Source organism: Diospyros lotus, chromosome 6, assembly GCF_014633365.1.
Source record: "Diospyros lotus cultivar Yz01 chromosome 6, ASM1463336v1, whole genome shotgun sequence".
NCBI lineage: Eukaryota > Viridiplantae > Streptophyta > Magnoliopsida > Ericales > Ebenaceae > Diospyros > Diospyros lotus.
Window position 1 is genome coordinate 9765986 of NC_068343.1, and position 16534 is coordinate 9782519.

Below are 16534 nucleotides of genomic sequence, written 5' to 3' on the forward strand. Positions count from 1 at the left end.
GCACTAATAAAAACGAAGAGCGGGCGCCGGTACACTGAACCTGGACAGGGGTGCCAAATGTACGGTTATGATTTATGAGATTAAGTAAGAAAAAGAGATTTTTATTACAATACCTACCAACCATACATACATACATACATACAATACATACTTGGCTTGGTGTCAGTCCTGTGCGTGGAAGCTTCATTAGCCGCTCTTATTACTTGACCCGGTTCGGCACCAAAACCGGAAATATGTGTATACATATATAATATTTATTTATTTAATTATTTATGCATCAAAATTCACCTATATATATCTAGTTTCTGGGCCACTCTTTTAAATTACGAGATAATGTATGTATTAGTATTAGTAGTAGTAGGCTAGTAGTAGTCATTGCTTAATAATGCACTTGAAAATGGCATCTGAAGGAAAGCAGTTCATTCTCTGGAATCCATTCTCATCAATTGAGCCCATCCAAAATGATTCAGCCATTACAATTCATTCTCTGCTCACAATTTATATAGCAAGTACTCCATTTCCATCCATGTTTGAGTCCCGAACGCAGTTCAAGGATAACAAGTTAATCTCTCTTTGAGTCCCGAAAGCAGTTCAAGGGTAACAAGTTAATCTCTCTCTCTCTCTCTCTCACTCACTCTCTCAGTTTTGCAGCAGTTTTCCTTCCATGGCCAAGCACTCTCTCAAGAAATTCTGGACTAGTGATGAGTACATGTCAGGGAAAGTCCTGTAATGGTCCACATGAGGGGACGAGCCCAGGTTAGAAGACCGCGCTTCTCTTCCCATCCTCCTCTGCTCCTCGATGAACGACTCCACCGACTGCCATGGAATCACTTTGTCGGCTGTACTGTAGAGGTAAAGCTGAGGACAAGGAGGCTGGTTTTTCCGGAGGGTACAGATAATATTTGTCAACCTCCTGTCAGGGAGAAACATGCAAACATACATACATTATCCGCTATCATTGCCAGCCTAGCCTAGCCTACACTTCCTGTCATCACTTTCCAGAATAGCTAAACAGTCAGGAGTTTTAGGGAACCAAAAATATTAACTACGATCTCTAAAAAATCATAAGAGGAGAGATGGTAGGGCCTTGTAGAGGATTACTTACTCATTTACATCAGGCAAGTTCAGAAGAAAGGAGAAAAGCTTCTCAAATACTAGCAAAAGCATGATTTCAACTGATAGGGGCCCTCCTTGTCTTTTGGAGAGCCTTGCCTCGCTTTCCATTCCTTCCTCAGCCTCTGCAGAAGGATATACCGATGAGCCGCGCTTTTTCAGCAGGGCAGCAGTAAATCCAGCTGCCCAGACCTGCAAAAGGGTGAAGGTGTATTGATAAATAACAACCCTCCTTGAGGATTAGACACAAGAAGTCAATAGACAAATATATCAAGAGTCAAGACATTGACGATCTAATTAACAATGAAATTAAGTTAAAATCAATTCATGCTTAAAGGAACATCAATTGATCCATGTTCAAAAATGCACTCAGATTACAAGAATACAAAAGATTTTTGAGAGTTTTGGCAAAAAAGGGAATTCCTACTCTCTCAAAAAGATACCATCCACCAGGCAACAATTTTGAAGTACCAATATGCGCCTAGTCATGGCCTCATCAGTATTTCAATTGCATGACTTAAACTAGACTGAACAACAGACGGCTCTGCTAACACCTGTTACAGATTGTCCCACCCCCTCTCAGGGTGGTACGGCAAACCATGAACCCAAGCTGAAACTTAACGAACAGAGAGCCTAAAACCATCCATCACAATATCATCAAAAACCCAACAATGATATATAATAACCATAATATCCTCAAAATTTTCATGTCAACTAAAGCATAAAGAAAAGGAATGCCACTAACGAGTCCACTGACCCTCCCTTGATTTGAATCCAACTCTAAACTTGGCCTCACCTCCTAAACCTTTCAGAAACTATAATCATTTTTGTGCCACATTAATAGGTTGGATTCTATCTGCCAGTCGTCATGAGGTCACTCACAACGCTTGGAACTATCCCCTAGACTTCACTGCAGTAATCCATTCATGCTGCATAAACATGTTAACACCATAGATTATATTTCCATTATTCTTAGTACTACAATTCTCAACTCATGTTCTCACGTTAGTTTCACAATTTCAAGATGTAATATAGTATCCAAATAAGAACTGAGAACATAATATTTCATATCAACAATTTTACATAACACATATATCAACTGATATAATCTAATAATAAATCCTCAATCTGAATTAGCATGATAATCCTGTGTCAATATAACTTCAATCTCACTAAAATACAGCCTAAAAACAACCCAAGGGTATATCTGTCATTTTCAGCAACTTAAGGGCCTTATTGTCATTTTTGGAATCCTGGGAGAAGAGTAAATAATAGAAACTTGGGGGGTCAGACCTAGTCCTGGATCAAATCGGCTTGGGTCATGGATTTAAAGCAAACCTGTCTTCCCTGTGCCCAAAATCAGGTTTTGCATCACAGGCCTTAATGACCATCATGGTGGAAGGTGAGAGCTTCTATGATTGCCACCAAGGGCAGTCGGATGATGACTGGAGTGAGGTTGAAGGCGCTTCTAGTTCTCCACTGCAGCTGACAGAGGTTTCCAAGGTCTAGATTAGTCAGAGAAATGGAAAGAAAATTGAGTTTAGGATATGAATGCTTGCTTTAGTCCTAACTACTCATTGTCGGCAAAAAAAAAAAAAAACTCTGACAAGCTTCTGCTCAGATTTTTTTCGTAATCTTCCTTTCATGCTTCTTCAACCATGACGCAATGTGTAGTGTGTGTGTAAAGAAAACAAACAAAGAAACCCTTAAAACAATAAGTTTCAATACCCTTAAGAGAACAAACTTTAACAACCAAAACTGAGCTCTCAACTAGGCGCAAGAACCGAAGCTGCTTACTAGAAAAAATCGAACTGGTTTTATGGAACTTATTAAATAAAAAAATTGATTACAACCCCTAGTTTCTAGGTATATTTATAGAGTTTGACTAATCCATCTAATACTTGTAAACAAAATCCAACTAGAATCTTAATAGAAATAAAACTCTAATCACACATGAAGTATAATTCTAAAACTTATAAAGTTTCGCTACTATTCTGGCACTACTATTTGGGCCGATTCTGAGCTGCCCGGTTTGGGTCAGGTCTGCCTTGGGCCGAGGTTTTGATTGGTGATCACATCATTCACCTCCACTTGAGAAGAATTCGTCCTCGAATTATGATTCGGGTATGACAACACAACATCCAACAAATACAAAGAAAGATCAGCAACATTAAAAGTTTTGAAAATACCCATATGATTAGGTAAATCCACAACATAAGCATTGTCGTTGATCTTATTTGTAACCTTGTAAGGACCATACTTCTTCAGTTTGAGCTTGTTATGCTTTCTTGCTGAAATCATTTCCTTCTTCAAGAATACCGTGACTTCATCTCCAACCTCAAATACCTTGTACTTCCTATGCTTATCAACTGCCACATCGTACTTCTCATTTGCCTTGTGCAACTTTTGCTTGACATCCTCTTGAACCGGTTGCACTTGGCCAGCTAAGTCACTAGCGACAACACTAAAACTTGGTACCTTTGGCAACTTCACCAAATCCAATGCATGATTAGGAACTTTCGTGTATATGATGGAAAATTGTGATCTTTTTGTTAAAACTATGCACAGCGTTGTTGTAGGCAAACTCCTCAGGAACCACGTCATGAAATTTCTCCAACAATCCCTGTACCTCCATTGGAATTTGATGCACCTTTAGTGGCTCACTCACACTCTCCCCCTTTACAACCAACAAGTGAACCTCTCAGGTATCCCTACACTCCCTCACAAACTCAGTGTGCTTATGCGTAATGGTAAGAAAATTCCGCCCCTCCACTTTAGAAGCTTTGGTTTGGTTCTTTTCCACTATGGGTAACAAAGTATAACGCACACCCTCTTTCTCAAACTGATACGTGTTCTTCCTACCCGAGTGCTTAGCATCCACATCAAATTGCCAAGGTCTCCCAAATAAAATATGACAAGCATCCATATCAACAATATCACAATAGACTTCGTCAGAGTACTTACCAATAGAGAAAGGCACACTGCAACGTTCATCCACACGTATGCCACCAACTTCTTTAAACCATCCAATCATGTAAGGGTTTGGATGCTTTTTATGGGTCAGCTACAACTTTTCCACCACATCTCTTCCTATAATGTTCTCCTAGCTTTCACTATCAATTTTCAGCTCAAAAATCTTTCCTTTCACCGTACACCTCGTGTAAAAAAACTTATGCCGCTGAGTAATATCTTCATTCTTTTGAGATAGCATTAGCTTCCTTACTACACATGTATACGCTTCATGGTCATACTCTTCTTCGTCATCCTCCCTATCAGGCTTGCAATATGCTTCCTCTTTAGCAACATCTTCCTCCTTCCTTTCTATAATATTAACTGATTTTCTCCTTGGGTAATCACTAGACCGATGTCCAACCTCATTGCACTTGAAACACTTTAAGAGCACAGACTTTGCATAAGGGTTATTGGATTTTAAAATATTAGAAGTAGTACCTTGAGTGTTTCCCCTCGTTGTAGCCTTATTAGGATTGACTATATTAAGTGGATTGAAAGGTTGCATTCCCTGAACCGACTGATGTCCAACCTTATTGCACTTGAAACACTTTAAGAGAACATGCTTTGCATAAGGGTTATTGGATTTTGGAATATTAGAAGTAGTACCTCGAGTGTTTCCCCTCGTTGTAGCCTTATTAGGGTTGACTATATTAGGAGGATTGAAAGGTTGCATTCCCTGAACCGACTTGCCTCTATCAAAAGCTGCTTGTTTATTTTCATTCTCGCTATACTAGCGATAGTTGTTATTACAGGCTCTCTCACTCAACATTAACTCAGTCTTTAACGCTAAGTTCCTTGCTTCTTGCACACTCAGAATCATCTAAACCCTAATTTTATCACGAATAGTAGGCTTCAATCCATTCAAGTAACAAACTGCTTATTGATTGTCACTTTCTAACAATTGGTTTCTCTCCGCTAATCTCAAAAACTCAAAGGTATATTCATTCACACTCTTCATTCCCTGCACACATCTTTAATAGGCTTCAAACATGTATTGTTCATAATCAAGGGGTAAAAACCTACCTCTTAACAATTGCTTCATTCGTCTCCATGTTTGAACTAGGTGCCGACCTTCCCTCAATCTCATCTCTCTCAATCGCTCCCACCAAACATATGCACCTCCCTTCAATCTATAAGCCACTAACTTGACTTGTTGTTCATCTGGGATCTCCATATATTCAAAAAATCAGTCAACCTCAGTGATTCAATCAAGGAACCCCTCGATATCAAGATCTCTACTAAAGGTAGGAATATCAACCTTTAGTTTATACTCATCACTACCCCAATGGTTAGGCTGATGCCCATTCCTCCTGACCCCTCCTCCACCAGGCTATTGCTCAACTAAGATCATCCTCTTTATTGCTATCTTCAATCATTGATCTTCTAAAATTAACAAAGACATGATTAATGGGCGGTCTTCCCGCTCCGACTTGATTCACCCCATTATTCAGGTTTCTGTCATCATCAACTCGTAGTAAAGCGCTCAATTGGTTGCTAATTTGCTTCAATTGCTGCTGGATTGTACGAGTTACTTCCCGTTGTTCTTTGATTGCTCTCCAAACTACGAACAACCCCTGATCACCGTCACGAGGCTGGTTGCTACTGTTACCTTCAAGATTGGCCATCTGATTGGTTGATTAACCACTCTAATACCACCTGACGCAGCGTATAACGCGTGTAAAGAAAACACACAAAGAAACCCTTGAAACAATAAGTTTCAATACTTTTGAGAGAACAAACTTCAACAACCAAAGTTGGACTCTCAACTAGACGCAAGAACCAAATCTGCTTGCTGGAAAAAACCGAATTGGTTTGCTGGAATTTATTGAATAAAAAAACTGATTACAACCCCTAACTTCTAGGTATATTTATAGAGTTTGGTTAATCCATCTAATACTTGTAAACAAAATCCAACTAGAATCCTAATAGAAATAAAACCCTAATCAAACATAAAGTAGAATCCTAAAACAAGTAGAATCTTAAAACTTACGAAGTTTCGCTACTATTTCGACGCTATTGTTCGACACTACTGTTTGGGCCAGTTATGGGCTGCCCAGTTTGGGTCGGGTAAGCCTTGGCCGGGTCTTGATCGATGACCGCATCACACCTTGAACTCTCTCTCTCTCTCTCTCTCTCTCTCTCTCTCATTCCTGAATGCCACAAACCCTAACATCTTAGTGCTTCTTTCCTCCTCACACTATCAAATCTCGTATTTTTGAAGACCTTCCATCAGTTGGTATTTATAAATTGCTTAAGAACCCACGCTCACCATCTCCTTCAATTTCTCCAATATTTCACATTTTCCACCGTGTCCCTTTTCATGCATAAGGCACAACACTTTTTAGGTTACTCTTGCCTGTTTTGCATTTTTTTGGGTGGTTACAATAGATAGATATGCCCAAGTTTCCTTCAAACTTTTTGCTCTTTGTCCTTTTCCCTGTCATCTTTTTTCGACCACCCACCCCACCCCATGGCAACAGAAGTAACAGAAAATTGCATTTTTCCTTTTTGAGGAGCAAGTAGAAGGAAATTCCTAACAAATGGGGAGAAAATAAAGCTAACTTTTTGAACCACAATACAGGTGGCAAAAAAATATGACATGAACTATGAAAGATCAAACAAGAAAAGGGCTAAGTGTCTGAAAGCAACACTACTTCACCATACATGTAGGAATCAGCTTGTAGATATTTAACTCAGCTGGAAAAATGAGCCTACATAACAAAACTTGCTTAAAACTACCAAACATTAAAGGTATTTAATAATGGTAATTCACTTTCTTTTCTTTTTCCTCCTCATTTGATAAATAAATCACATGTATTTTACAGATTGCCAACCTCACCTAGTGGGATAAAGGCTTGGTATGTTGTTGGTGTTGTGGCTTTACATGTTTTTTACAGATTATAAACTAACAAGTATTCAATATGGAATAGGGGTATAGCTCAATTTATCCCCTGGCGAGGACAGGTCCAGCTAAATCAAACATGCATGTCTAATGATCTTTTCTATCTTTCCTTCAGGTTGCGCTTATTTTATTTTTTGGCAGCTGCCAGGGGGGTGGGGGTGGGAGCGGGAGCTCATAAAAGAGCTGTAAAGTTAAAAGCAGGGGTTAGAAAAACGATACTAATATTCAATTGGATAGTATATTGAACTCAAAGCTCATCCAAGACTGAATGGTACCCAACCAAACAAAAAAGGAAAACAGATTCCTGAATAACAAAAAATATAAAACTGCATGTTCAAAGCCAATGACAGGAAACTACTATGGAGCCATTGGTCAGAAGCAAAATCGCCATAAATTCATGTATGGACAATGTGTAACTGCTGAAACGAGAAAAGGAAAATGTGATATCCACGGTAAATAAAGCAAAGGATTTTGCAACAAACTTCTTATTTAAGCAAGCTACAAGATATCAACAAATCCTCAACATACAATATTGAACTTTCATGCTAATAAAACATGATTTCAAAACCTTAGGATTTATATCTGGGTCCCCTCCAGAATCAACAACGCAGCCTTTGATCTTCATCAGTAAGTCTTGTCTATGTTGCAAATTCTCAAGAATGGCTCCATAGCTGCATAAACAACAAAAATGAAATGCCATTAATAAAAACAAATAGTAACCCACAAGTCAAATTGCAACCATATGTTAGATCACCAAGCCTGAATACTAGATTACTTCCTAACATATCATCTCAAATTCTAGACATTTTCATTTTACGCCCTCAAAAGAAAATGAAATTTGAGAAATAGCTTTGAAAGATGTTTCATCAGCATTTTAGCGCAATCAAGCATGCATGGCAGTACTGGAATTGATAATCAGAGAAAATTTCATCAATCAGACTCCAAATATTTACGAGATCATGCAACAGCTGATCAACCTACGCAAGCCAGCCGGTATTGCTGAAGGTGTGGAAAAGCAAGAAGCGGTCTCTCCCATCGGTCTCGGTCTCAGACAACCATGAACCTAGCTCGGCCGCCAATGCCGATATCCTCTCCTGCAATTTCCTCCCCAAATCAAACGAAAGCACGTCCGCCACCGGCGCAACGAACGTCACAGCATGAATGCCTCTCGAAGTGTACAGCTCGGCATATCTCTTCAAATGTTTCGGCTTCGCTCCCAGCCATCCCAACAACACCACCGTCACAGCAGGCCCCCTTTCGCCGAAAAGCCCTGAATCTCCGAGCTCTGAAGCGAAATTCCACTTTAAGTATTTTTCCTTGGAATCGGAAACGATGGGATCGAAGTTTTTGCTGAAAGAATAATCAGTGGACTGGTATGCGGAGAGGGACTGGAAGAACCCTAGGGGGCCCGAACTTGGAGGAAAGGGCGGGGCGATAAAGCGAGTGGAGCAACGGATTGAGAAAGGTTTGGGACGGACTGTGATTTGCCGGCACGGGGGAAGGACGGGGAAGACGCCGTGGCGTTTGAGTGGGCGAGCTCTGAGAAGAACGGGACTGGAGAAATGGCGATTGAGCGCGGAGGAATTGAAGATTCTGGCCGAAGCCTCCATGTGGTAGAGGAAAAGGAAAGCGGTGCGCTGCTGCTATTCGCGTCGATTCATGGCCATTCTTGGGAACATTGAAATCAATCGGAATGAACGATATGGGAAGGCCAGTGCATTGTAGAAGGTGCGGTTGGCTATTTGAGAAGATCAGAAGGAAGGCAGAGGAAGCGAGGATCGAGGAAGACAAGAAAGAATTTCGCGGCTTTTAGGCCATCCAGCCGCTACCAAAAGACATGCTCAGAGCGAACACTGATTGCCGGCCGCTGACCTTCTATATAACTGGAGAGTGGAGAGGCTTTTTTACTTTTTACTTTTTATGCCCATGTCCGCTCTATTTTACTCTGTATTAATTATATTATTTTTAATTATTTATATTTTAATAATCATATATATATATATATATATTGTAAATTACTAACTGGGGGCTCCCTACCCTTTCTTTCTGTTTTTTAATAGAGAAAGAAAAAAGACGCAACTAACCGACATTGGGCAATCCTTTTAAAACGGAATTTTCCCGGGAACCAAACGTCATATGGCTGGGATGCCGCCACCAGGCCAAAGTCTGCGACAACCACAAAGACGCACGCACGCACACAAACAAACCTGGCTCCAATTTCAAGTGTGGAAAGCGAATCATCTTCTATTTTCACGCTCCGCTTGCCCCTCCAAGTTTCCAACAACCGTTCTAGGGTTTGCGGTTGGTTTCTCCGATGTCGCCTGCCTTTACAACAGTATCGCATTCAGCGAGAGCAGGCTTGTTCAACACCGTCAGTAACAGGGTCATCAAGCCTGTGAAAATTCATCATCACCGTAAGCTTTAAATTTTTCAGGCTTTTCTTTAAATATTTGTCGGGTTGAAAGTTTTCGTTGTAACTACCTTCTCTTTCTCAATTCAAAGGAAACAAATGCGAATTAAATAGGAGGGGTTTCGCGCTCAAAGGAATTGTCACTGCTGGAGCTTCACTCACGACCTCACCCGTAGTGGCTGAACCTTCTCAAGGTTAGTTTCACCACTTAGCCGGACAACACGTGTTCTCTCTTACATATATGTTAATGTAGTACGTGGAATTTTTTTCTTCTTCTTTTTCAGTGAAAGTACTGTTGGTGGAGTTTACCTTCTAAGACATAATTTAGTTGGGTGAAAACTTTATGTCTCATAGGCCTTTATTTGGGAGAGAGTGAGTAATTAGTAATTGAATGGAATGAGAAAGACTGGAATTAAATGTAAAATACTTTCTTCTTCTTCTCCATTTTGGAGCTTTCTATTAGCTGGCGTTCTGCATTATATGTGTTGATGCAGCTCAATATTGTTTTTTATTATTTGTACTTTATGATAAAGCAGCTTTGGTAAGTTTTTGATGGAATTGCTTACTAAAATTTTCCTTGGTTGAAATATGATTACGTTATAGGTTTGGAGAGATTACCATTCAAGCCAGAAGGCTATAATTTCTGGACATGGAGGGGTCATAAAGTACACTATGTAGAACAAGGCGAAGGATTTCCAATTGTTCTAATTCATGGCTTTGGTGCTTCTGCATTTCATTGGAGGTTAAATCCCCCCTCTGTCACATGCTTGCGCCCGTGTTTTCATATTCCAATAATAATTAATGAATCTGCCATTGCAAGCTCTTCCATTATCCTAGACCATCATTTATCATTTGCATGCACTGATGTCTGATATCCCGTAAGATTCCGGTCTGATATTTATTATACTGATTTTGTTGTAAGAGTTAATTCATCATATGCTATCCAAGCAATTCTGTTCTTTCTGATTGTTTAAGAGACCAGAACAACTGTTCGATTATGTAATTTATAACAAAACTTTGTTTAGGCAGAGAAGCCTTCAATTTATTTTTATTTTTTATTTTTTATTTTTTATTTTTTATTTTTTATTTTTTATTTTTTATTTTTCTTTTTCTTGAGTGAGTAACCCCTTTAAATTTTCTCTGTTAATCTGAATAACCTCTAGTTGGGGTTTACATGCTCTCTGCCATTGTCTATCTTGGTGCTGTTAAATTAGATTTGATACAAGTCCTGTTGCCTAAAACTTCATTCTGAAGTTTTCTCTCTTTCTATATTTTTGTTTAGGTACAACATACCAGAGTTGGCTAAAAAATACAAGGTTTATGCTGTAGACTTACTAGGCTTTGGCTGGAGTGAAAAGGCAATTATTGAGTATGATGCCTTGGTGTGGCGAGACCAGGTCGCTGATTTCCTAAAGGAGATAGTGAAAGAACCAGCAATTTTAGTTGGAAACAGGTCAGCAGTAGTCGGTTAATCTTCATTTTGTCATCCCTGCAGTGTAATTTTTAAGTTCGATTGATGGTGATTGTGATTTTAACAAGTTTTTATTGTCTATTCAATTTTTCTTTTTTTTCTTTTTTTTGTTAATTGTCTATTCAATTTTCTAAATAAATAAAAAGGAGGATCTTTTGCAACCCCTAAAACCAACATCTATGTGTATTTTCTTTCAACTTTTTCTGTATAGTCTGATGCGCCTACCATGTTTTGGTGACTGGATGTATTGTTGTGGCCAGAATAAATAAATATCCTCTCACAACTGCTAACCAAATTTTTGGGCAGGAAATAGGCTCATATCTCCCAATTTAATGGAGAATAAACTAAGTGATTTGGAAATTTTCTGTAGGAAAAAAGCATATTTCACAATAGGAGTACTCTGCAAAAGCCTAGGTGAAGCATCCATGCAAAAAACAGTACTCCCAACTCTTATCTTTTAATTTGGTTATCACGGGTTGTATGTTTCCTGCTAGAAAAGATTGGAAACAGGTGGTATCTATGCAAGAGTATGAGAATAAATCACAGTTTGGTGATCAATTTTTCAAAACTTCATCTGTTGGATAACTCTCTCTAAGTGTGCTATTACACATGGCTTGAATCCCCACCCACAGGTGACCGAATTTGAAACTTTCCTGTAATAACATGAACTTTTTCCTAAGCAGGTGTTTATGTGTCTGATATGAAATATGGTTCGAGTCTAACATAGATCTAATATCTTTCGATCACTTTCCACTTTTAAGTTTGAATCACTTAAATAATGAGGAAATAAGTAGTCTTCACTGTTTCTGAATTCCCAAGATGCACAAAGGCTTATTGCTTATTCCAAGTGTTGTGTGCCTGAAAAAAAACGGATTTATGATATTCATCTCCTTGATAAGATTTCATTTATGGGACCATGTCTGTGCTCATTTAGGTATGAAAATTTTATTATGGCCATAGAAACTAACCTAGAACTACAACTTGAAGGTTTTATAAAACCCAAAAAGTATGGAACTAGTGAACATTGCTCTACTATCAAGAAAAGCTAAAGAAAAAAAATGAATAAATTTAGCAAGAAGAGGATTCTTATAAATTGGTAAGAGGGGCTTGGGCTTCTTTATGAATCACTTCGCAAAGGTTTGATCCTTGTCAAGTCAACCCCCCCCCCCCCCCCCCCCCCCCCCCCGGCAAAAAAAAAAAAAAAAAGGCTCATCCAACTAAGTGACCAGTGAAATACATTTAACGTTATTGGGCATAATTAAGGTATGCTATGGTTTTGTTTTACTTATTAATTTCTTCATTTTTTCAATATCTTCTTCGTCCTTTTATTTTAAATTCTATTTTGTTTCTATCTCTTATTATTTTTTTGGCTTGGTTTCTCTATCTGTTATTTTATTTTCAATATCTTGGTTTTGTTTTACTTATTAATATATCTTTCTACAAGCTGATTTGGAAGAAATTCACATAATCATTAAACTCGTACTAATTTGATTTGAGTAAATGCTTGTATATTATGATATGATGGTGTGACAAGACAACAATGAAACACAAACCATAGGGGCTTCCATTTGTGTCTATGCAGTTTAAAGTAATCCAGAAAGATAAAAGGCCTGGAGACTCATTTATGTTCAAATGGGTCAGTCTGAAGGTAGCAACCAGATTATTGCCCAGCCAAAAGAGCAAAAGTGCTTTCTGCAGATTATATTTTACCGGCCCTGTTGTTGTCCCACCTACTCCATGCCTTTCCCATGACTGATTTTAGTCCTTCTTAATTGAAGATGTTAAAGCTGGTTCAGATAAAACATATCATCATTCTTAATGAGAAGATAAAGCAGAAAAAGGGGGGTCAAAGTATAGGTGCTTTGGAGCACTATCCAAGATGATGGTTATTGGCTTTTCTCTTGTGGCTAAAAGTGTGAACCTAGTCAATTGGATTTCACAGGATATTATTAATTGGTGCTATTTTTTTCTTCTCTGGTATATGTCAAGAGATTGTACATATGCAAAACCTTTGCCATTTTGCATCTTACTTTCAGTACAGGCTAAGTGCATGGTTGTAACATTGGTCCAGCAAAATAGCATAGCACTCCTTGACATAGGAAGTCAAAAAAAAAACTCTTTTTTTTAATGAAATTATATTTTGACATTATGTTAATTGGTAGCCACTGAACCGTGAGTATTTTCAGCCTTGGAGGATTTACGGCTTTGGTGACAGCAGCTGGGTTGCCTGAACAAGTGGCTGGTGTTGTATTATTGAACTCTGCAGGACAATTTGGAAATGCAAATGCTGAAAGGAATGAGTCAGAAGAAACAGGCTTACAGAAGTTTATTCTAAAGCCACTGAAGACTCTTTTCCAGCGTATAGTTCTTGGAGCTTTATTCTGGCAAGCCAAGCAGCCATCTCGTATTAAATCTGTTCTGAAGAGTGTATGTCCTTAATTGAACTTGAATATCTTTTCCTACTTTCTTATTTTTTGTCAATTTTGAGGTTTTAAAGGCTGAGAAGCTTGTAAAAGATCTCTGCAAGTGTAAGCAAAACTGTTTTTGACTAGTTTTGTTCCCCCTTACATAGCATTCCTGGGTAATGATTATGTGAACCTAAATAGAGGATAAATAGAGGGAGAACCGTTAGTATCTCAGAAAGCTGTAGCAGATTCAGTCAGCTGACCAGTCACCATTCTGTGTAAGCCAAGCTCCAGTGGTCCTTCCAAGATGGATGATGGTATATTTATCCCTTTCAAACGATAGTTAGGGCTGCTATGCTCTTCTAATTTTCTCTTATATTCAGGTAATAGGTCTATGGTAGTGGATCAGCGAGTCTGGACATTGGATTCTTGGATATTAACTATAGTGGAACTAATAAAATTGTATAGGTTTAATGCTTGCCTGTCATAGGCATAGTAGGGGATTGTTTATTCCTTCTCCAATCCAAGTGAAAATTATCTTATATTTAGTTGAGCTCTTAAAGGCACAAAATGAGCATTTGTTTTATACAAACATGAATGGCTTAATGATCAGAGAGAACTGACAAACATTAATTTAAATTTCAGGTATATATAAATGCCTCTAATGTGGATGACTATCTTGTGGAATCAATTACCAGGCCAGCAGATGATCCCAATGCTGGAGAAGTTTATTACAGGTATGAATGTTCGCGTAGCTTTGTTCCACCTGAAATTAGACCTACTCTATTTGCTTCTGAATGAGCATCAAGAAGTTTTTAGTTAAAAAACTTACCTATAGTAAGTCAAACTGTATTTTCCTCTACAATGGGAGAAAGCCGGATATCTGCCAGTTATGCAGTATAGATCTTCCTTTGGTTCTCTTTGTGCAATTGGGGAAGGGGGGGGGGATCATTTTATCTACAGTATCCTACTATCCTTAAATGTTAAGTAATTGACTTAGGGGATGTTTGGGATCCCACTGAATTAGCCATATATTGCAATCATTCATCTTAAAATGAAGTCAATCTAGGAGAACATTGCTGGCACTGAATTAGCCTTATTGCAATTCCCCATAAGAACTACTGATCGGATTTCCTGATCCTCAGATAATTGACAAATTTAATTTTCTCCTCTTCTGTTCAAGGCCAAACAGCCTTTGGACCTGTACAATATTTCTTCTGAATTTTTAATTGCTTTTGTGTTTACGGTACATATCTGCAGATTAATGTCAAGATTCATGTTGAATCAGAGCCAGTACACACTTGACAGTGTCTTGAGCGAACTCACTTGCCCTCTTTTGTTGCTTTGGGGTGATTTAGACCCTTGGGTGGGTCCTGCCAAGGCCATTCGGATCAAAGAGTTTTACCCAAACACATCCATTGTTAACCTACAGGCAGGCCATTGCCCGCATGATGAAGTTCCAGACCTTGTCAATAAGGCTTTACTAGATTGGTTGTCAACTGTGACCTCTGCCTCCTCTCTACAGACTGTGTGAACAAGTACCAATTTCATATATATCTTAATTGGTGAGATCTAAATAGGTTTTTTTCTTGTAATCAATTGTCTATTATTTTATTATAGAACGTCATATCCTTTTGAATGATGTGTTATGGAGGAAGATGCATGCCACACAAACAACCTTGTATATTCATGAAAATATAAAATTGATGGTGCTTTTGGTGTCTTGATCGATGTGAGAATGAATTACCCTTGTGTGAAGACTTGGGGTCTTCAGTTTGAGTAGTGTGTCTTTGATTGTTTTGGTGATTGTCTATCATAAGATTCACAAGTTGGAGAGTAGAGGAGTTGATAATGCTTTCTCAGACTCCCACGCCTAACAAAGGGGCCTTTTAGCTTTCTAAAATATGTTGCCATATGTTGACTTAACCAATTTAAAAGTAGCATGTTGTGTCTTTAAGTCACCCAAATTTTTACTTTTGGGTAAGTAAAAAAAAAATGAAGAAAACTAAAGAATTATCCCACTAATGCAAAGTCAAATTTAATGGTTAAGTCAAAACTATTAAATATTTAATGAAAGATTTTTAAGAAGTCATTAGTCATTTTCATTAGGAAAAAAATATACCCACAAATGAGTTTGACAAATAATTCTTACAAAATGATATAGTGCATCAAATTCATAATAGTTCATGGTAATGAGTAGACTAACAATAGTTCATAATAGTGAATAGATCTATTATTAATTTTAGATATAAATTTGGATCGAATTATTACGAACATCTTGTCCTTTCCATGAAATGGTCATTTTATGGGAGAAAAAGTTTGGTAACACCCTTGAGAAGACATGCATTCTGGAGGATCAACTACTCAAGAACATCCAAGGTTCAGTTCCTTGGTTTAAGGTCTTTTTAGCTAATCGGAAAGTCCATCTTAGAGTCATGTAGACATGTACAGACTTGTTTTTATGCAAAATGACTTTCTAGGGGAAAAAACTGGTTCAGATAGTTCATATTTCACATTCTTTTCGTGTTTCACTCATTTCTGCGGACTCACCAATGCCTTTAAGCATTATATTTTTGGTCAGCCACTGTTTTCACAAACTATGAGATCGACCCTTTAGTTTGTAGAAGTCGACTGACTACAACACCATCGATGAGCACCTCAATCAGTTTGTCTGAGATCATAGCCAGAATTTCCACAATTTGTTTAGTAACAAATTAACAATGAGCCATGAACTGTTACTGTTAGTTTGTGATGTGTTACTGCAGTTGGACATTGAACATAAGTCCTCCAAGTTTCCCACCATTTTAAGAACTCAGATATCTGAGTTGATACTTGATACCATAAATATTGCAATCTCTGTTGAGTTCTAGTATACCCTTTCCTTGTTAGCAAACTAATGTGTGTCATCTGTATTCTTGCTTATTGTTGTTTTTCCTAAGCCTATCAGTGGTCCGGGTATGGGTCAGAACATTTAAGATCTAGATCTCATGGACCTGGGGCCGTTGTGCATTAGCCAAACGAAGATTTGCCATTCGGTATGTGCCAATTTGCAGTTTTCATCATTTGTGCGTATGTTTTGCATCAGCCAACTGATACATAAAACTGGAAATCAAGAAAGAAAATAAGAGCAAGGGCAAGAAGGAACCCTCAAAAACTGGTATTACAATGAGAAGGTGTTGTTGATTGTTGGTCTATTTAATATAGTAGAATCACTGAGTACT

The 16534-nt window shown here is 38.2% G+C and overlaps 2 protein-coding genes across 2 annotated transcripts; one reads left to right on the forward strand and one right to left on the reverse strand.

The window, feature by feature from the left end:
• Window positions 1–446: 446 nt before the first annotated feature.
• On the reverse strand, window positions 447–8900 carry LOC127803256 (uncharacterized). The gene is made up of 4 exons (XM_052339356.1): window positions 8009–8900; window positions 7596–7698; window positions 1106–1305; window positions 447–913 (listed from the first exon to the last, which is right to left on the reverse strand). Exons 1-4 carry the CDS (start codon window positions 8635–8637, stop codon window positions 640–642), a joined length of 1206 nt encoding a protein of 401 aa, XP_052195316.1. The 5' UTR covers window positions 8638–8900; the 3' UTR covers window positions 447–639.
• Window positions 8901–9182: 282 nt separating this feature from the next.
• Window positions 9183–15038, forward strand: LOC127803257 (pheophytinase, chloroplastic). Its single transcript, XM_052339357.1, has 7 exons — window positions 9183–9441; window positions 9530–9631; window positions 10041–10179; window positions 10720–10890; window positions 13095–13335; window positions 13959–14050; window positions 14574–15038. Exons 1-7 carry the CDS (start codon window positions 9342–9344, stop codon window positions 14845–14847), a joined length of 1119 nt encoding a protein of 372 aa, XP_052195317.1. The 5' UTR covers window positions 9183–9341; the 3' UTR covers window positions 14848–15038.
• Window positions 15039–16534: the final 1496 nt, after the last annotated feature.

Excerpts from the sequence above, each read along its gene's own strand:
- LOC127803256 (XM_052339356.1), bottom strand. The coding sequence starts at position 8,637 with ATGGAGGCTTCGGCCAGAATCTTCAATTCCTCCGCGCTCAATCGCCAT. Across the intron at positions 7,699-8,008 it reads AGCAATACCGGCTGGCTTGC|CTATGGAGCCATTCTTGAGA; the intron begins GTAGGTTGATCA and ends TTGTTTATGCAG. Across the intron at positions 914-1,105 it reads AACTTGCCTGATGTAAATGA|GAGGTTGACAAATATTATCT; the intron begins GTAAGTAATCCT and ends TCTCCCTGACAG.
- LOC127803257 (XM_052339357.1), top strand. The coding sequence starts at position 9,342 with ATGTCGCCTGCCTTTACAACAGTATCGCATTCAGCGAGAGCAGGCTTG. Across the intron at positions 10,891-13,094 it reads GCAATTTTAGTTGGAAACAG|CCTTGGAGGATTTACGGCTT; the intron begins GTCAGCAGTAGT and ends GAGTATTTTCAG. Across the intron at positions 13,336-13,958 it reads TTAAATCTGTTCTGAAGAGT|GTATATATAAATGCCTCTAA; the intron begins GTATGTCCTTAA and ends TTTAAATTTCAG.